This window comes from Carcharodon carcharias, chromosome 13, assembly GCF_017639515.1.
Source record: "Carcharodon carcharias isolate sCarCar2 chromosome 13, sCarCar2.pri, whole genome shotgun sequence".
NCBI lineage: Eukaryota > Metazoa > Chordata > Chondrichthyes > Lamniformes > Lamnidae > Carcharodon > Carcharodon carcharias.
The window spans coordinates 129,299,924-129,320,510 of NC_054479.1; the positions used below are offsets into that span (position 1 = coordinate 129,299,924).

General features: G+C 46.0%; 1 protein-coding gene across 1 annotated transcript in view; it reads right to left on the reverse strand.

Annotated features, from left to right (window-relative positions):
* The window catches only part of LOC121286154 (collagen alpha-1(VII) chain-like), a 188,135-nt gene that overhangs the window by 102,031 nt on the left and 65,517 nt on the right, over nucleotides 1-20,587 (reverse strand). Inside the window, exons 25-32 of the mRNA XM_041203135.1 lie at nucleotides 20,279-20,305; nucleotides 18,512-18,556; nucleotides 17,144-17,212; nucleotides 15,820-15,915; nucleotides 12,818-12,844; nucleotides 4,920-4,973; nucleotides 4,632-4,703; nucleotides 2,392-2,451 (exon numbers count right to left, since the gene is read on the reverse strand). Of these exons, the coding sequence (XP_041059069.1) occupies nucleotides 2,392-2,451; nucleotides 4,632-4,703; nucleotides 4,920-4,973; nucleotides 12,818-12,844; nucleotides 15,820-15,915; nucleotides 17,144-17,212; nucleotides 18,512-18,556; nucleotides 20,279-20,305 (450 nt within the window). The remainder of the gene's footprint in view (nucleotides 1-2,391; nucleotides 2,452-4,631; nucleotides 4,704-4,919; nucleotides 4,974-12,817; nucleotides 12,845-15,819; nucleotides 15,916-17,143; nucleotides 17,213-18,511; nucleotides 18,557-20,278; nucleotides 20,306-20,587) is intronic.

A 20,587-nucleotide genomic window follows, 5' to 3' on the forward strand; every position in this document is an offset into this window, starting at 1 on the left:
AGGGGCCTGAAATTCCTTGAGGAAGGATTTAACCATCCTAACACAGGGATATGGGAAACTTTGGCACCTGGGATAGACAGTCAAATCTTCTGTGGAACTCTATTCTGTTTCTGTTGTGTCAGCATCACAGACTTTCATCCAGATTCTGCCAATACTTATGAATGAAAATGTAATGTGATAATGACCAGATAATCTGTTTTTTGTGATGATGATTGAGGGACAACCATTGGCCAGGATACTGGGGATATAACTCCCCTAAGTCTTGTTCAAAATAGTGCCATGGGATCTTTAACCACCCAAACAGTAAGTTTGGACCTTGGTTTAATATCTCATCCAAAGGGCGGCATCTCCAACAGTGCAATGCTCCCTCCATACTGCACGGAAATACCATCCTTGCTTTTTGTACTCAAGCCCTTGAGAATCTGGAACTTAATGATTCAGAAGCAAGTGTGCTACCAACTGAACCACAACTGCAAAAGTGAAATACCACGCATGTTGGAAATCTGAAGTAATAACAAAAAATGCTGGAACTCTCTAGTTCCTGTGCAGCTGGCCGCATGAAAATGGTGTCTATGAGATACACCAGTGGAACACAGAAGTAGATTGAACAAAACATGTTTTAAAAAAATTCTTTAGTGGAGGACCACAGTGTCGTACTCCATCCAAGTTGGAGAGGAATGGGATAGAAGCTGTGATGTTGGCTGAGGGATAACTGTGGCTTAGACACCAGGGAGAACTCTCCTGCTCCATTTCTTTGACAATGTTTCTGAATAAATATTAAAGACTTGCCTTGTAGCCTGGGATTCCTGGGGGTCCAATCATTCCCTAGAAATGACAAAATGATCATTCGCTCCTTATCAAGGAAAAATCGCTGTAACCAAAGATTTATTTCACAAGTACAATAAGCGAAGGCAGTTCTGCAATCAAGGGCAGATTAATCCTTGGTCTATCAAATTCCAAAGACCAGGGACAACTACAATCATTACCAGAGCCTTTTCCTGTTCAACATGCAGAATATTCATCTGGTTGATATATAATGGATAACAGGGTTTACATGGCGGCTTCCCCATATGACGAATGGCCACCCGCCGCTGGTAAAATGCAAAGGCTGGCAGGAAGAGGCCCTTAATTGGCCATATAAATGGTTCAGTTGGCCTCTGGGCAGGAGAGGCATCTGCCACCTTCCCTGCCACTGGCAAATTGGCATGGCAGCAGAGAGACAACAGGCAATTCAGTTACCTCACCATTTTATGGGCCACCCTCTGCCTCCCTGCCCATCTACAGAGGGCTGGCACTTCACTCAATAACCCCACAGGCTGGATTTTGGTTGAGGAGGTGGCATGTGGGAGATGGGTTCATTTCTGGGTCGCAAACCAACCAGAGAGGAAACAGGTTAAACTTCCTATTTTGATTTAGGCAAGGTGTTAATTGGTGAGGAGTCGGGAGTGGTGGCCAATCCGTGGCCCGGGGTGGGAATGGAGGTAGGCCACATTCTGAACATTCAAATTGGTCAGGCCAGATGGAGAGCTGGAACCCAGGACAGGGTAGGGAAATATTAATGCTATTAAAATTTCAATGCTGTGGAATAGATTTTCTTCAAAACTTCCACCTTTCTCAATCAATTTTTTTTCCTACATTGATGACCCTGTTCCCAACAAATTGGAGCTGATAGCTTTACATTGCTACTAATGGTCTCCCAACCCCATGAAAATTTTGAGACCTTAGAAGGCGATGTCTAAGGGGACTGCTTAATTATCTAAATGTGCCCAATTAACAAGAAGGGGGACTTTACTTTCCCATCCCTCCACCCGTGCCCCCTCCCCCCTGCCCTCATAAAAATTGTCAGGGTCAGGAATGGGGGGCTGGACATTGTATGCATGACGCTGGCAACACTATTTTTTCGTCACACCCCCTCCATTCTGACCGGTCCCAGCAATGCAAACTGGGTCCCAGGAGTACATTCCCCAGTCTCACAACCCTCTCTAAAGAAATTTCTCCTCTGCCTTAATCTCTTACTACTGCACTGCAACCTGCATTTAACATAGTAAAAACATCTCCAGATGCTTCATAGGAGCATTATCAGACAAGATTTACATTTAATCTTATATTAATGTCTCCTCATTTTTGGCTACTCAATGACTTAGAGTATTTAGACCTGTATGTGTAGGAAAATATAAGAAAAAAATGTGCAAAGAGTCAGGATGAAAATATAAGAAAAGCATGATCTCTATCCCATGAATTTAAACATTTAAAGATTTGTTATCTGTCTTTCAATTAATGACGGCTTTTTCCAGGATGACTGTCCAGGCACATTAAATCACAGGCAGCGTGCCCATGATTTGCTGATGGTGATGGTGACGAAGGTTTGAGCTGTAGAATCCGTTGTTTTACCTTCTCTCCCTGTAATCCATTCTGTCCTGGTCTTCCTGGGATGCCAATCCCAACAACTCCCTTAAAAAAAAATCAAAATTAATTTTCTTAAGCCAAAACATCCCTCAGCACTGACAAACTTATCAATTGTGCAATGTCGCCGTAAGGGAATTCGCCAGTTGAGGGACAACCATTCACCAGGGATGTTCAGCTCAAGAGGTCACATATTGGCCCATATCTAATCTCAAAAGTGAAGTCACCCAGTCAGATTGTAATACACAGCACTGTTTAAAATAATTTTACAGGAAGAATCAATAACTATTACTTCAAAATTAAACCAGAATCATGGAGGCAGACATTGATTATCCCATCTAAAATTTAAATGGCAGATTGACTGTGTTCTGGCCAAAAGCTGTTGAGCTGTGGAGGAGATGGACATTGCCATGTTGGCTTTAGATGGTTCAGACCCAGTAGATAAAGACTGAGGTTGAATTTTACAGCGACGGCAGGCCTGGGGAGGCATATACCTGCTGGTGGACATCCTGATTAAGAAAAGCGGCTCACCCCTATCCCTAGCGCCCCCCGGCCCCACTGACAACAGTCAGCCCAATCACAGAGCTTGCTGCTCAGTGCCCTCAGCAGTGCAACTGCTCGCAATGGCCACTGCTGAGGCTGTACCTGCGAGGAAAATATGCCTCAAAAGCAGAGACACACTCAGGAAAGGGTAAGTGCAGTTGAGGGATGCTGGGGTCAGGCCTGGCAGTGTTAAGTGGAAGGGGCTGTTGCATTGTGCAGGCAGTTCCTTTGCCTTGGAAATGGACTTTGTCACCTGGGAGCCGATACATGGGTCATGGAGTGCCCAAAAAGAGGGCTGCCCTCCTCGGAGCTCAATCAGAGGCTGCAAGGTTTCACTGGATGGTCTCTCCACACCAAGGCAGGCCCTTCCAAGTGGGGCAAAATGCCTGCGGAAGCAGGAAGAGGACTTAATTGACTACTTCAGTGGCTCAGTTGAGCTTCTGGCAGATGGCCGATTTGTCAATTTTCCTGCCATGATCAGGAAGATGTCAGGCACCATTACCCCACCCCCACCCCATGCTATTCTGCACCATTTTGCCAGCCTTCCCACCTCCCAGCCTATTGCCAATGGGATGATAAAATTCCGACAGTACATATCTGCTTATGTCATTTAGTGTCCTTCCCATTTCAAGAGATGACCTTCCCATTATGTGGCACCTTTCATTGCCTCGGGGTAAACCAAAGTGTTTTACAGCAAATTAAGTAGTTGTGAAGTGTAGTGGCTATTCTTATTATGTAGGAAATGCAACAGCTAATTTGTATACAGCAAAGTTTTAGTGATACTAGTTGAGGGGTAAATATTAGCCAGGACTCTGGGGAAAACACCCATCTCTTCTTCGAATAGTGACTTGATTTATTTTACGTCAGCTTGAGAAGGCAGACAGAACCTTGCTTTAATGTTTCAACCAACAGCACCTCTGACAGTGCAGTGTTCCCTCAGTACTGCACTGGAGTGTCAGTCGAGATTATGATCTCAAGTGACTGGAGTGAGAATTGAACCTACATCTTTGTGTTTTAGAGACACAAGTGTTACCCACTGAGCCATTGCTGACATTCTGAAGCTGTTAACTTGTGCTGGAGTGGAGGGGTAAATTCCATATACCAGGCACCCTTTTGCCCTTTGCTCAAGTGACCAATCATCACCTGTGCACCTGGACCATGAGAATTGGCTGCTTACTCAACTATGAAGGATCTGCGAGGGCTTCACACATACGTCTGATCTCCACCTCCCTTATACACAGGCAGATATCCCATCTCAGCAGGGTCCCCGGAGACCAGTCAGTAAGGCATTCCATCTTGCCAGCCCTGAATCGTCATTATAAGGTCCTCACCAGTTATGACTGAGATCAGTTCATTCGGCGGAGACCAGGATTCTTCCTGGTCTCTATTGCTCAATACTACAGGAAGGAAATGCATCACTTAATCATGCAAGGATATTAAGAGCTACTGAACCATGGCAGGTAGAATGGAGGTAAGATACAGATCAACAATGATCTAATTGCATAACGGAACAAGCTTGAGGGGCTGAATGGCCTCCTCCTGTTTCTACGTTCCTACCTAACCGCAATATGAGAAGAAATGGTCACAGTTTCTGAAAGAATAGTGAGTTGTGCTCCATGAATATGAGCCCTAGTTAATAACATGCAAATGTATTGAAACACTGGAACCAGAACAGAGGCTGTTACCTGTTCTCCTTTGGACCCTGGGACCCCAGGGACTCCATCAAGTCCGATTGGTCCAGGCAATCCAGCAATTCCCTGAACAGAAAAATGAGCAACAAACAAACAATTATCCTTGCAGTGCTTTGCTCCCTTTCAAGTCCTCTATATTCAAAAGCTGTATTCTTCATTGCTAGTCTTAGCTCAGGTTACTCTGTGACCAACCACTAACACAATGACTCTGCTCATGGCAATGTCAGAACATTGCATCTCCTCATTCACCAATGAGAAGATCCTATAAAGTGAGATACTTACAGGAATTCCAGTGTCTCCCTTGTCACCTTTAGGACCAGGTTTCCCACGTTGACCCTGTTGATTAATCAGTTATTTAATTATGATTGGATGAAGCGTTAAGTGAGTGGTATGTTAATTATATTGTTAAGATACACAGATAAAGGACATTGTTTAATTAAGTACCTAGAGCACTTCTGTGACCAGTGGGCACTGCAGGGGCTGGAGCACGTTATCAGCCCCCAAAATGAGATTCAATTCTGTAGAGATCCTTTAAATTTTTTTTAGTTACAGTGCCTTGTAAAGGGCTATCAATTGGTCCAACTGGCTTTTATTTGTTGGTTAATTAGTTTTTGTTTAATTAGTTTTTGTTTTCACTGGTACTCAAAAGAGTATGAATTGTGACGTTTCTGCCACCCGTGGGCTGGAGTGCTTCATGGGTCCCAAAAAACCACATTTTGATCTGGTTAGTTTTGGTTCTGTTACACTGCCCCTTTAAGGGGCTATCATTTTAATTTAAATTAGTTTGTTAATTCTCCTATTTACTTATTGCAGTCCTCAGTAGTGTTAATGGATGACCAGGGGAGATGGTGGCAAAGGGGTTGTATCACTAGATTTGTAATCTCAAGGTCCAGGTTAATGTTCTGGGGTCCTGGGGCAGAATTTTCTGCCTGACAGGTGGGTGGCGCTGGAGCGGCTGTGGACAGGTGTGGACCTAATTGGCACCCGTGATCTGGTCCGCGCTGCCATTTTACGCGGGTGGGCCTTAATTAGCGGCCAGGCTCATCTGACAATGTTAAGCTGCTTCAAACAGAAGGCCCTGGAGCTTGAGAGGTGCCATGCACCCAGGTCAACTGGTGTCGGTGAGGCTGGGGTGGAACGGCCAGGTATTTGAGGTCAACAGTGAGATCCACTATGTCCTCCTAACATCCATAGCACTGATGATTGTTTAATTTGTTATTGTTGCAACATTGCTTGGTCACAGACTAATAGAGTCAGGGGTGTGGATCAGAGAAAAAGGTCCTTCGGCCCTTCGAGGATGCGCGCGTCAAACACCTTCCTAAGTTGCCTAATTCCATTTCGCAGCACTATCCCCATGGCCTTGTATGCCATGACATCGCAACTGCACATCCAAATACTTATTACATGTTAGGAGGGTTTCTGCATCTACCACTCTTTCAGGCAGTGTGTCCCACATTCCCAACACACTCTGTGTGCAAAGGTTACTCATCACACCACCTGTCAATCTCATGCCCCTTATCTTAAATCAATGCCACCTAGTTACTCATCCCTCCTCCAAGGGATGAGTTCCTTTCTGTTGACCCTATCTATGCCCCTCATAATTTTATAAACCTCAATCATGTCACCCCTCAATCTCCTCTGCTCCGGGGAAATAACCCCAGTTTATGCTATGTCTCCTTTTAAGTCAAACTCTCCAGCCCAGCCAGCATCCTGGTCAACAACCTCTGCACTCTCTCAACTCCAATCACATCCCTCCCATGAAGTACATTTCACAACTGCACACAGAACTACAGCTGTGGCCTAGGCAGCGTTTGCTACACTTGGAAAATTACCTCCCTGCTCCAAATTCTATTCCTCGGCTAATGAAGGCAAGTATGGCATTTACCTTCTTACACACCTTATTTGCCTGTCCCGCTACCTTAAGGGACCTGTTGACATGCACAGCAAGGTCCCCCTGATCCTCCTTACTTTCCACGGTCCTACCAATCATCATGTATTCCGTGCCTTGTTTGTCCTGCCCAAGTGCATCACCTCACATTTATCCACATAACATTCCATTTGGCGTTCATTAGCCCATCTGACCAGCCCGTCCATATCCGCCATTCTTTAAGGCTATCCTCCTATTATTTGCCACCCCACCATTATTAGTCTCCATAGGTTCTGGAAGGTTGAGCGCAGAATGAGTCAGGGGAAAGGGATGACATGTGTCACTGTGTGCATGCTAACTGATTCACTGTCCTTGTTGTTCATTTCAGCATCATCAGATCATGGCCGCCAGGAGGAACTGCAGATGCCCCATCTCACACCTGAGGGCCCTCAAGTGTCACCTGCGTCACACCATTTCTGTGAGGCAGGCACCAGCGCAGATACTAGCACATCGGTGGCATTGCGACATCGGCTAGTGTCCCGGGGCACAGTGGAGAGGGCACTTCACATTCACTGGAGGAGCTGGCAGAGACAGAGTGCTGATGGCTCCAGCAGTTGGAGGACTACACGGGACCAGGCACAGGCTCAGTTGGTGCGTGATGATGTGCCTCTGGAGTCGTTTGCGACGCAGCAGCTGCAGGAAATGCGGCCAGGTGTGCGGGAGCATCTGGGAGTGATACATGAGACTATGCTTCACTTGGTGTTCGTGATGGAAGAATCCATGCAGAGCATCAGTGATGCAATGAGCCTTCATGCTTCCTCCATGGAGAGAGTGAACACTCCTGTGGAGAGGCACCTCCAGGAGAACAAGCAGGTCCTCCTGGGGTTATGCTCAGACCTGCAAGCCCTCAGGACCAGTGGCCACAGCTGGTCAGTGCCAATGTGGGCGATGGTGTGGGCTTCAAGCTTCCCAGCTTGTTGCCCATCCATCCACGGTGAGCAGGAAGAGTCCGAGGTGACCTCACGTCGGCGCAACAGTTGCCCGTCATCTCTGTGGGCACCTTTCATAGTGCTCTGGATGAGGGCACCAGCTGCTCCGCCCCTCTCCCAGTGACCGCTTCATTGGGTGAAGCTGCGACGACTGGGGAGATGCCAGCTGTGCAACTGGCCGCTCCCTCCCAGGCGGGACCAGCACAGGCTCCACGGGCCAGAGGACGACCGCCAGGGTCATCGAGGCCAACAGGACAGCAGGGTGAGCAGGCTGGCTCAGATACCACTCCAAGCGATGGGGCGGCACCAAGACGTAGCACCCGGAAACTAAAGTATAAGCCACCTTAGGCACACCACGGGTTTCTCACTGGTGCTTTTGTGTGGGCCCGAGATTAGGTACTTATGAATTTTTTCTGCTTGATTAAAGTCTTGTTTTGGATTTGTGAGAACTTCTGATGGTTAAAATACAAACCAGATGTGTTACCATGGCTGAGGGTGACTCCTTAGTTCTCAATTTGTATGTTTAAGATAAATGTCATGAGTGTTTGTTTGGACATTCAAGTTTATGTCCAAAGCCCTTAGTTGCAGCTCATGACCTGGCAGATTTGGCACTTAGGTGCCGAGTATGGAAGCACCAGGCAAGGCTGGTCCTGCTGATCCATTTGTGTTGAGCTAGCTGAAGGTTTGTTGGATTAAAGCCTCCCGGGTGTCCCTGCCTCCTTGGTGTAGTCCAGGGTCAGTGTTTAGCCCCTCAGCATTCCCCTGTGCTTCCTCATCCTCAGAATCAGTGCTGGACACATCGTGTGCAACCGCATGTGCTGCGTCAAGGTGTTCATCGTCCACTGTGTTCCCCCTTTCCAGCGCAAGATTGTGAAGAGTGCAGCATGCAACCACTATCACCAACACATAATCTGGAGGGTACTGGATTGTCCCCCCCGAGCTGTCCAGGCATCAGAAGCGCATCTTGAGAAGACCGATGGCTCTCTCCACCTCAGCCCCTTGTGGAGCCGTGACTCCTATTGTACCGCTGCTTAGCTTCTGATATTGGATGGCGGAAAGGCATCACAAGCTACCTTCTGCGGGGATATCCCTTGTCACCCATCAGCCATCCATCCAGCAGGGCTGGAGCACTGAAGTGCCTTGGCACCTGGGAGTGTCTGAGGATGTAGACGTCGTGGGAGCTGCCTGGGTACCTTGCACAGACTTGTAGAATCAGCATCCTGTGATCACACACTATCCGCACGTTCATAGAGTGGAAGCCCTTCCTGTTGACGAAGGCACCGGGCTCACCTGCTGGTGCCTTGATGGCCACATGTGTACAGTCTATAGCACCCTGGACACGGGGGAAGCCAGCAATGGCCGCGAAGCCTCTGGCTCACTGTGGATGACTTGCCTGGCCCCAACATAAGTGGATGAAGGTCAATGCACGCCTGAACAGAGCATCTGTGACCTGCTTGACATAAGTGTGGACAGCTGATTGGGAGACACCGCAAAGATCACCCACCAAGCCCTGGAAGGAGCCAGAGACATAGAAGTTGAGGGCAACTGTGACCTCCAGAGCCACTGGCATGAGGTGTCCGCCTACACGGTTAGGAGAGATCTCAGGGCCAAACATCTGACAGACATAGTTAACTGTCTCCCTTGACAGTCAGGGCCTCCTTCAGCACTGCACCTCAGACATATTGAGGTAGCTGCTTCGCCGCCTGTAAACCCTGGTAGCAGGGTAGTGGCGTCTTCTGCGACCTCTTCTGCCTCGGACAACCTCTTGGCCTTGCACCCCTTGTGCTTGCGCCTGTCCTCCCAAAGGTGACTCCTCTGGAGGTTGACTGTGCACTCCTGGCGTCCTCCTTGTTCTAGCCCTCCCTTCCTCCCCAGAGGAGCTGCCTCCAGTGGACATGTCACAACCCATACCCAGGCTAAGGGGAGGACCTGGAAAGCTGCAGGCCCGATAAAGATTACTGACTGCAGAGTGCTGAGCTGAACGTTCAAAGTACACAGGAAGCTGCTGGAATTCATTCTGAACTGCTGCAGATCACACAGGCAAGTTTAAAAAACTTTCTGCAATAAATACTTCACAGACCAGATTGACGACCCCACTGAGCCCTCTTATCCCGCCCGTGGATGAGGTCTATTAAAAAGTCTCTCACCCACCTGCCCGTTGCGCCCGTGCGCCGACCCGAAGAGCGCACGGTTGTCTGAAAATCACCATCAATTGACGATTTAAGGGCCTTAATTAGCCCGTTAATTAATGACGGGCGTGCGTTGAACTTCATCGCATGCCTGCCCCGCGAAATATCTCAATGGCGCGTGGTGACGTTGGCACGGTCCCGCACGTCAAACAGAAAATTCTGCCCCATGGGTTGATATCCACCCCCCCCCCCACCCCCCACAACCACCACCCCCACCCCCCCCCCACCCCCCCCACCCCACCGCCACTGCAGCTGCTGGAACTTAAATTCAATTAATAAATCTGGAATATAAAAGAAACTATTCTGAGCAATAATTTTGCTGCAAAGTGGTGTAGTGGTAATGCTACTGGACTAGTAACAGAGACCCAGGCTAATGCTCTGGGGATTTGGATTCAAATCCCACCAGGGCAACGGGTGGAATTCAAATACAATTAATTTTTTATAAAGCTGGAACATAAAAAGCTGCTTCACGCAGCAATCCTGCATATCTGCAAATAAAATGGCTCACGGACTCCCAAACTGCTTGTATTTTCTGCCAGCTTGAGAGGTCCATGTTCCGTGTGTACATAGATTGTGGGAGGTTGCAGCCCCTTTTTGGTTTCCTGAAGGGGCTGCTCCTGAGGTTTTGGCTGCACTTCAGCCCCATGCTCCTGATCTTTGACCACCCAGTGTGGTGTGGGTTGGGCAGTGAGGAGGACCTCCTCGTTAGCCTGCTCCTGGGCCTGGCCAAGGTGGCCATCAACAATTGAGGGGATCATCCAGCCCAATTGTCTACCTGTCTTATGTGGCTATGTTTGTGACCGGGTGTCCTTGGAGAGGAAGGACACAGTGTCCGCTGGTATGCTTGAGGCTTTCAGTGACCGGTGGGCTGGAGTGCATCATCGGCCCCCAAAACAACATTTTAGTTTGATTTGCTAAGTTTCTTGTTAAAAAATTATCTTTTTGTTACAGTGCCCCTTTAAGGGGATATCAATTTGTTTAATTAGTAAATTTGTTAATTAGTCTATTTTATTTGGTATACTCAAAGAGTATAAAGAGAGACCAGAGGGCAGTGGGTAGGATGGACGACCTCCTCGTGAACTTGCTCCTGGGCCTGGCCAAGTTAGCCATCAACAGGTCCAGGCAGCGGGCGATCGAGGGGGTCGTCTGGCTCGACTGCCTGCGCTTCTTCCATGGCATGGCTATGTTTGCGGCTGGGTGTCCCTGGAAAGGGAGCACAGGATGTCTGCTGACACCATCGAGGCCTTCCGTGCTCAGTGGGCACCAAGGGGACTGGGGTGCTTTATTGACCCCTCTAATCACATTTTAGTTTGATGTTTATATGTTTCTTTTAAGATTTTGGTTTTCTTTTTGCAGTATCCCTTTAAGGGGCTGCTTTTTACTTTGTCCCTTGTCCTGTTAATTTAGTTTAATTGGTGTTTAATAAAAGAGTCAAAAGAGTATAAAGAGAGACCAGAGGCGTTTGGGCAGGGTAATGCTACTGGACTAGTGGAGGACCTCCTTGTAAGCCAAATCCAGGGCCTGGCCAAGGTGACCAGTAATAGGTCCAAGCAGCAGGCGGTTGAGGGGGTCGTCCGGCCCAATTGCCTGCCCTTCTTCTGGGCTACGTTCACACCCGAACGTCTCTGGAGAGGGAGCATGCGATGTCCACAGGTACACTTGAGTCCTCCTGCAACCAGTGGGCACCGCAGGGGCTGGAGTGAATCATTAGTCCTCCAAATGACATTTTAATTTAATTAGATAAGTTTCCATTAAAGTTTTGTCTTTTGTTACGGTGCCCCTTTAAGGGGCTGTCATTTTGTTAAATTACTTATTTGTTTAATTGTTGTGCTCAAAAGATAATAAAGAGAGACCACTGGGATATGGGGTTATTTGGTAGGTAACAGACATATCTAATGCTGCATTCTGTAAATAAGCCTATTATCAAGAAAAGGATTAGTATCTAGTTTCATGCTTCGCCAACTGGCTTGGGATCAAATTATCATGTTACACTCAATACTGCAATTTAAATGCTCATATTTTGCTAGGAAGCTGAAAGCAGTGGACTTGTAATATAAGGAATGTCAATTTAATATAAGTCATAAATGTATTTAAGGAATATCAAGGATGAGAAAAGCCTATCAGTCCATCAATACCCATCACTTTAGTGCATTAACTCTCCCACATGCCATCTTATTGTATGCTAATAACCTCAATGCTTTGTCTCTGTTTTATATTGTTTGGTAGATTATTCCAATTCAGTAAGTAGTTCTTCTTGAAATCTGAAATAAATTAATTTATTAGTAAGTTCCATTTTTAACTTCTGGCGTTACACTTTGAATCCTTTAAAATCTATGTTGCATTGTCTCACCGAAAGAGAGTTTGACAAACATTTTAAGTAAAAAATCAACCTGTCTCAGTTTGATAAGGGTCAGAAGTTCGTTCAAGGCCTATTCATGGACTTGTGTATATAATCTAGCCTGATTTGAGAATTCCTTAAAGTAGGACTCATTACAATTTATTTTCTGAGATAGAAAAGTTGAAAAAGATCCTGGGAAGTTTCGCTGCCCCCAGTATCGTGGATGAGATATTATCTCGTGGGTAAATTTAACCTAAACTGCCCATCAGGAAACAACCAGTAGTCGATTGTCCACCATCTTAAACCGGGCACATCGATTTCAATTGGAAGTAGGGAGTAAAATGAGTGGCTATTCTGATCCTACTCTCACCAGTCAGATGAGGCTAAAATTACTCTCCTTGAGACCAAGCCAGACCAGGCCTTCTCTGGTATCCCCTAGCATAATCATACACCTACAAGCCCAGAGAAGATTGACCAGTGCTTCATCAGTCAGTCAATAATGTGAAGAATGGGTATAGGGATCAGAACTCAAAGGGAAAATATGGAAAATAAATTACTTACAAAATTAAATTTAAAAGAAAGCTGGCAAAGTTTAAAGTCTTCAAAACTGACTCCAGATTCTCAGGAATGACACTCCTCTCAGTGCTGATCTTAGTGACAGTCAACTTGAGGCTTTCCCCTTTATATTTCAGCTGACAGCTTTAATAAAACAGTCAGCAGGTTTCATCCCCAGGGGGAAGTTACAGCACAGTTCGTAATGAAAGTAAACAGCAAAGCTAAAATCAGTGATTACTTACCCGAGCACCTGAAGCTCCTTGCTCGCCCTGTAAAATAAAATTGACAGCTTAGGGGGTGTATGTTGAAAGATGATGAGGAATGAATGATGCAGTGGATGAGCAAAGTGGCTCCAGCACCTCTGGGACCTGATCAGGAATAAACCGGCACTCCTGAAAAGGCACAGAATTCTTTGTGATTCTCATGGGAAAAGGGTGGGATGGGGTGGGGTTGGAGGGAGGATGCTGATAATACTCCGCTATGTAAACCTTCATGGGGGCACTCGGGACATCTCTCTGATATCCTATATGGTCAGCCCACCTTTGGACCCGGGTCAAAGTGTAGCCCACATTGATGGGACAAAAGATCCCTCTCCTTCCAGATACAGGGATCCTATGCACAATGAGCCTACTGCTACTCAACCTATGGTTACGGGTCCACCTCACGAAGCTGGCTGCTATTTAATGACAATCACATTAAGTTGGAAAGCCCAGTCGGTGGGGTCATATGATAGCTGGCACAGGAAGTACGGTCATACAGTTTAGAAGGAGGCAATTTGGCCTATCGTAACTATGCTGGCTCTTGGAGCAAAATGTTTTCAATGGTGGGGTTTCCTGCCCAAATACGGTTACCCCACAGCCATTTAATGCCCCATGGAGTATTAATTGGCTGGAGGCGGGATTTCCACCCCTCACTCTGGAGGAAGTCCCACCTCAGAGAGCTGCGAGCCAGTTGGATTCGCTGGCAGCTCTGTAGTGCCAGTAGGAGCGGTGACCATGGATAGGACCACAAGCAGTTCAACCAGTCTAAGTCCTGGAGCCCAAAGGATCAGGTAGGTGCAGTGTCTTATGACAAGGATGGGAGGGGTGGCCCCGAGAGAGGGGAAAGAGGAATTGGAGGCCTGATGTCAAGGCCAGGTGGGAGGGGAGTACCCACAGTGGTGGTGGGGTGTGTGTAGGGAAAACATTAAGGATGGTGCCCAATCTAGAAATAGGGCCACTGATGGAGGTGCCAACCTCCACCACTCCACCCAAGGCCTAAGCAATGTGACCTGCTGGGCTTCCTCTGCCCCTGACGTCTTCCTACTTTCGTCAAACTAGAGGCCGGGCAGGTAGGGGCCCTTAAGTGGCCAATGGTTGATCACTTAAGGGCCTCAATGGGGCGAGTGCTGGTGGGCAGACCTAGGTCGCAGCAGGCAGGTAAGTGGTGGGAAGGCCACCTGGGGAATTTTACGGGCTCCCTGCCTGCAAACCCATTGGTAGGTGTCTGTAACATTATACCACTGGTAAAGGTATCTAGTTAGTCTGGCCCATCTCTTTCCCCATAGATCTTCAAATATCCCCTGTCAAGTATTTATACAATTTTCTTTTGAAAATGGCTGTTGAATCTGCTTCCCTACAGGCAGTGCATTCCAGATCATAACAACTCGCATCATTAAAGAAATTCTCCTCCCCCAGTTTTTTTGCCAATTATCATATCCTACCAACATCTCACTCCTGAGGAGAGAATTAAGGCTGATTGTTGGGGCTGAGCAGAGAGAAGTTTGGAAAGAGAATGCAGGAGTAAGTTCTTTTTTGTGGCAAATTTGATGTAGGAGATTTTAAGAATTTTATTTTAATACCAACCCAAATTCACTTGCATTAATTCAGAGGAATCTTGAAAACAATCTTTTTGAAAGGAAATACCCTCTATTATTGTAACACACTAGTCACTTCTCATGTTGTAGGGGGTTAACCTTTCTAGTTCCATTTCGACTGGGAGCTCAAAGAACAGCACCTCATCTTTTGATGTCGTACATTACAGCCTTCCAGCTTCAACAATTTCAGATTAAAAGCATTGCTCACATTTTTTCAGACAGCATCTACTGATAATGATTCTTGACTTTGTGCTAACAGGGAAAACAGGTGATAGTGTATCTGCCGCCCACTTTACATCTCTCCACATTGGCTTCAATCGTAATAAAAGTGCAGACAGATGGGAAACAGGCAGTCGATTCGGTGCCACCCGCTGTACACTATTGCACAGAGTCAAAATCCAGCCCAATGAAGTCACAGCTGTCTGGTTGTGTTCAGTACCAGATGGAGTAGATCACAATGTTAATTGGGGGCCTGTCAGCTGCAGAGTGAGAACTCTATCACAGCTCTGATAGATAACACTTTAGAGAGATGCAAACCATTAATGGAAGTAAAATTGCTTCTGCACTGACTATTCAATTACACCATTTTAAAGAAATCACTTGCCCTGACCCATTGATCGACTAACATGGCCCATGCTAATATAGTCCTATGGACAGAATGGTTTCCAACCCTCCAGGATTGTCCTGCTGTTTCCAGGAATTAAAAATTAATCTCCCTGACACTGCTACGGATCACATTCAGGAAAAAAATCAAAAGGACTTAAAATGAAATTGTATTTGTTATTTCTTTTCTTTGAACACTTTCAATTATCAGTTATTAAAATATTGGATATGGGAGAAAAGATAGTTTGCCTGGTGGTCAACAATCATCCAAGAAGATTCTTCAACAACACTTTCCAAACCTGTGACCTCTACCAGAGAGGAGGACAGCAGGCACATAGGAACATCACCACTTTCATGATCTCCTCCAAGTCACACACAATCTGACCTGGGCCTATACTGCCATTCCTTCATTGTCAAAGAATCAAAATCCTTGAACTGCCTACCCATCAGCACTGTGGGAGTACTAACACCAACCACACAGACTGTAGCAGTTCAAGAAGGCAGTTCACCAACCACCTTCTCTCTGCAGGGCAAATAGGATTGTGCTACAAATGCAATACCTCCATCCCATGAATTAATAAATCAGAGAGTCTTTACTTTCCAATTGGCATTGGAAGGCAGTACAGTGTGAGGGTAGAGGTGTTATGCCACTGACAGTGGGAGCAAGGGAGTAGGCCGAGAACTCAAGCAAAGAAACCTCCAGGAATAACTCCAACCTGAGTGGGCAATCCCAAACTTACAGTAAATAAACGTTCAGTATGATAATTACTTTGCACAGTTACTGACCTTGATAGAGAGGCCTGGTTGCCCTTGAGGCCCTGGCTGCCCTGGAAGTCCTGGTGGGCCTGACACCCCTGGAAATCCTGGCTCCCCACTCGGACCCTAAATATAAAAGTTGCTTAAGCAGTGAAGGCAAATTCTCATTAAAATGGAAGGGTCACCAGCTGAATTGCTGCAAAACTTAGTTGAGGTGAAGAAGGTTACCAGAGGCAAATCACTTTCTTAAGCTTCTTTAAAATAAAAGCAAAATATTGTGGATGCTGGAAATCCAAAATACAAACAGAAGATGCTGGAAAAACTCAGCAGGTCTGGCAAAATCTGTGGAGAGAGAAACAGAGTTAATGGCCAGAATTTTTCCATCAGCGAGCTGACACGAAAATGACAAGGGATGACTTCGGAGGGAACCCCCGATGTCATCCCGCCCCATTTAAATATTCAGGAAGGTTGGCGGACAGCGCAATCAGCTGTCTGCCCGCTGACCCGTCAATGGCCAATTGAGGCCATTGACGGGATAATTAAGCCAATTAAAGGCCCTGCCCGTCCAATCTTAAGGCTGGTGGGCAGGCCAGGAGCCCCAGCGGGCTTCTGAAAAAACATGAAACCTCATCCACTGGGCGGGATGAGGTTTCACATCTGTTTTAAAAAACTTTAATAAACTTTATGTGATATTTATTAACATGTCCCATCTCGTGTGATATTGTCACATGAGGGGGACATGTTAATAAGTTTTTTATTTTTCAAGTTTATAAAACTTTCAGCGCTCTCCCTGAGACAGCACTTAGTCTCAGGGAGCTGTGCGCCCTTTCATGCGCATGCGCGAAAGAGTGCACTTTGACAGATGGGGAATCCCTCCACCCCCCCCCCACCCCCCCCCACCCCCCCACCGCACAGGGAGTGCATAGCACTTCCCGTCGGGTGGCCCGCTGGGCAGGCCTTAACTGGCCCGCCCACTCAAAATGGCAGCGGGGCCCGTTTCAGCGGCGGCGATTGTCTGCCTGCCCGCCGCCGAGCTGGTGGGATCCACCCGCCCGCCCATCAAGGGCAAAATTCCGCCCAATGTTTCGAGTCAAGTGTGACTCTTCTTCGGAACTGTCACAACTTTGAAGCAACTGGGAGACTATAATCAACGCACCATTCATGTCTCTTAAAACTTTTAAAACCATATGGCAAATATATTTCTCTCTTCGGCAATTGTTTCTCACCAGTGCCAGCCAGAGAAAATCACCACCGTATTTATGTGTCTCCAAAATAGACAACTGAAAAATCTATATCAAGTAGAGTTTTTGGTCACCTTCATGCTTCATTTGCATGCATTTTAACCAATACTTACTGGAGATCCAGGTTCTCCTCTCCGTCCAGGAATGACATCAGTTCCTCCCAGAACATATCCAGGTTCTCCCTTTAAAAAGACAATGAAATCTGGTGATTGGGATAATTGACAAGATGCTAAGACTGGACTTAGTTGGTCCATGCAAAATAAGACCAAATCTGAAAATATTTTTGATTTTTTTTTAATTCATTTATGGAGTGTGGGCGTCACTGGCTACGCCAGTATTTATTGCCCATTCCTAATTGCCCTTGAGAAGCTGATGGTGAGCTGCCTTCTTGAACCACTGCAGTCCACTTGGGTGTGACTGAGTTCAGCTTTGTAACAGTTTCTCTCCTCATTTCAAGATGAATAACTCTCATGCTCTCCTGATCTTGTTGGTGCACCTCACCCCTAAAAGCAGCAGAAAATAGAGGAAGAGCAGGAGGCCATTCAGCCTCTCGGGCCTATTCCACCATTCAATTAGATCATGGCTGGTCTGTACCTCCACTCCATTTACCTCCCTTATCTCCATATCCCTTGATACACATACCCAACAAAAATCTATTGATCTCAGTTTTGAAGCTGAATTGTGCGTACCATCTAGAAAGTGCACTGCAACAACTTGCCAAGCCTCTGTTGACAGCACCTTCCTTTACTGTTGCTGGGTCAAAAACCTAGAACTTGCTTTGTAGCAGCACTGTGGGCATACTGTACATCACCTAGACTGCAGCAGTTCAAGAAGGCGGCTCACCACCACCTTCCCAAGGGCAATTAAGACTGGGCAATAAATGCTGGCCTTGACAGCGAAGCTCACGTTCCATATCCCCCAGCATCCACAGCTTTATGAGGGAAAAATTCTGGTTTTCTATTGTTAGGACTGGTCTGCCCTGTCGTATGTCAAGTTGTTTTGTGTTGTGTGACTAGAACCAATATTAGGACGTATCATATAATCAATAACAGCAGCCCCAAGTTAAGCATAGATTCATATAGCACAGAAACAAACATTTGGCTCAATGTGGCTGCATTTGGCTCCAAATAGCCATGCCCTCTCTACTCTTTACCCATAGTCCTACAATTGTTCTCCTTTTCACGTATATATCCAATTCTCTTTTGGAAGTTAGCATTGGATCTGCTTTCACTTTCCTTTCAGAATGTGCATTCCAGATCATAACAACTCATTGCGTAAGAAAATTAATTTCCTTATGTTGCCTCTTTTTTCTGTCAACTGCCTTAAATTTGTACCCGCTAGTTACTCACCCTCCAGCAGTGGAAACAATTTCTCAATATTGTAATCCTCATGGGACTGACTTCTCATTACAATTTCTGTAAATTGTTGTCTTTTTACAACCAGCCCACCAGCAACTGTAATACGTGAAATACCATACTCACTCTGTCACCTTTAGGACCTGGAGGTCCTTTAAATCCGTGGAGCCCCTAGGGGAAAGAAAGTCCACAGGTTACAGAGAATGCAGGAGAAAAATATGGAAGCAATAATGAGTGCCTCTGAATGCAACTCTGTGGGAAGCTGAGGGTAGGCAGGAGGTCTGAAGGATAAAAAAAATCCTTCTCATCCCTTTTTATCATAAGAACAGAAATGATAGCAATGCAAAGCAGATCTGTCATCATCTGAGAGAGATAGGTCGGCTTAGCATTTAGGGTGAGTTTTTATATCAGAACTTGTGAAAGGTACTGCATTCTGACAAAGGATACTGCATTCTGACACAGGGTCCCAATCTAAACCTTAATCTGTGTTCCCCCTTCGCACTCTGAATGAGTGGAGCACAATTCCAGCATTTTCTGTTTCCATTTCAGATTTTCAGCATGAGATCAGAAGAAAATTTTAATAATCTCAAGTCTTCCTGTCATTCTCTGGTGTATCGTGTTCAGGTATTCATCAGTGCTCTTCAATCATTCATCTTGTAAACATTAAAGGAGTTTAATTTCCATGGGGAAATCCTTGTTTACAGCAGATGCTAAAACCACCAGTTCCATTAGATTTGATATCAGGAATTTGGTATGGGAGCCAAGAAGTCAAGATGTTTGGTCCTGATATATGTGTCTGTATATCGTTGCTATGCTTTGGCAATCTGTGATGAGCTGTAGTATTCACAAGATGTGTCAGTGCTTTCTAAGGGGTAATTTTTCTGACTTTGCACCTTGTCAAAATATATCAACAGCTTCTGCACTTGCTGCGTATCAATTTCTGACCATTTACAATCATGGAATAGTACAGCACAGAAGGAGGCCATTCAGCTCATCAAGTCTGGGCAGGGTCTTTCAAAGAGCCAGACCCCTGCTCTCTCTCTTCACATCCCTGCAATGTTTTCCCCTATCAAGTATTTATCTAATTGCCTTTTTTGGAAGTTATATTGAATTTAAATTAGTGGCTGGAGAATTGTGCACAGTAGATCACAGGGTTTCTGAGTTATGCTCATAATGGGCTAGGCCCCCAGCTGGGAGTGTACAGCTAGAAAATGACCCATTCAGAGCCAAAATTGGAAAGTTCAGGGAATCGAGAAGGAGACCTCAGCAGCAAGGGCGTTGGTTACCCCTTCATCATTCCGCCACATGTAAACACGAAGCAGGCCCCAGGAATTCAACTAAATTCCCAATTGACTGATATCAGCAGCTCCCGAGGGACTGGCAAGAGATGGATGGTGATTGGCATCAACAGGGTAGCATGACAAGCTCCCAATTCATTGATGATGGGAATAGGCCTAATTCTGGACTCCTCTTTCCTATCCAACAAAGGCCTCACTCCTTTCAGTGAAAATTTTGAAGCACTGTTCAGGCCTCTTCAGCTCTTGTTAAAAAGGATCCCTCATCTCCTGGTCCCCACCACCTCCTCAGTGGCAACAGGCTCTCACGGTGTCGAATATCCCACCAGGAGCCTGCTCCCCATCCCTGCTCCAGCATACATAATGAAGACAAGAAGGAAAACTAGGGTTCAGGGTCAGGCAGGTTGCGGTTAGCGGTATGCCCCCCCCAGAAATTTTCAGGTCAGTCCACATAGTGATCAAAAGGCATCTTCTATGAAGGGCTATGAAACACTAGTGGTTTACTAAGCGAGAAGCTGCATTCTATTCCAGAATTAAGTTAAATGAATACCACACATATATTTTAACAGATGAAATTAGATTTTGTTCCGCTACTTACTCTATCCCCTTGTATTCCTTGGGGGCCCTACAACACAAGAAAAATAATGCAACATCTTATTAGCTCTTTTTGAGATGGCTCCTGTGGATCCGTATTTATAACCAACTTTAGAAAAGATTGACAGTTGACAAAGCTTCAAGTTGATAATTCAATCAAGCATGTGTTTAAATTGTACTGTGAGATATCATCCAACAATCACATTGTCATTTCAGAGTAATTTGCTCTTTTGTTGGATGCATTAACTCATTTGTTTTAAATAGTTAACATCTGTGTACCAAACTTGTACAGCTGGACTTCACTTCAATAGAG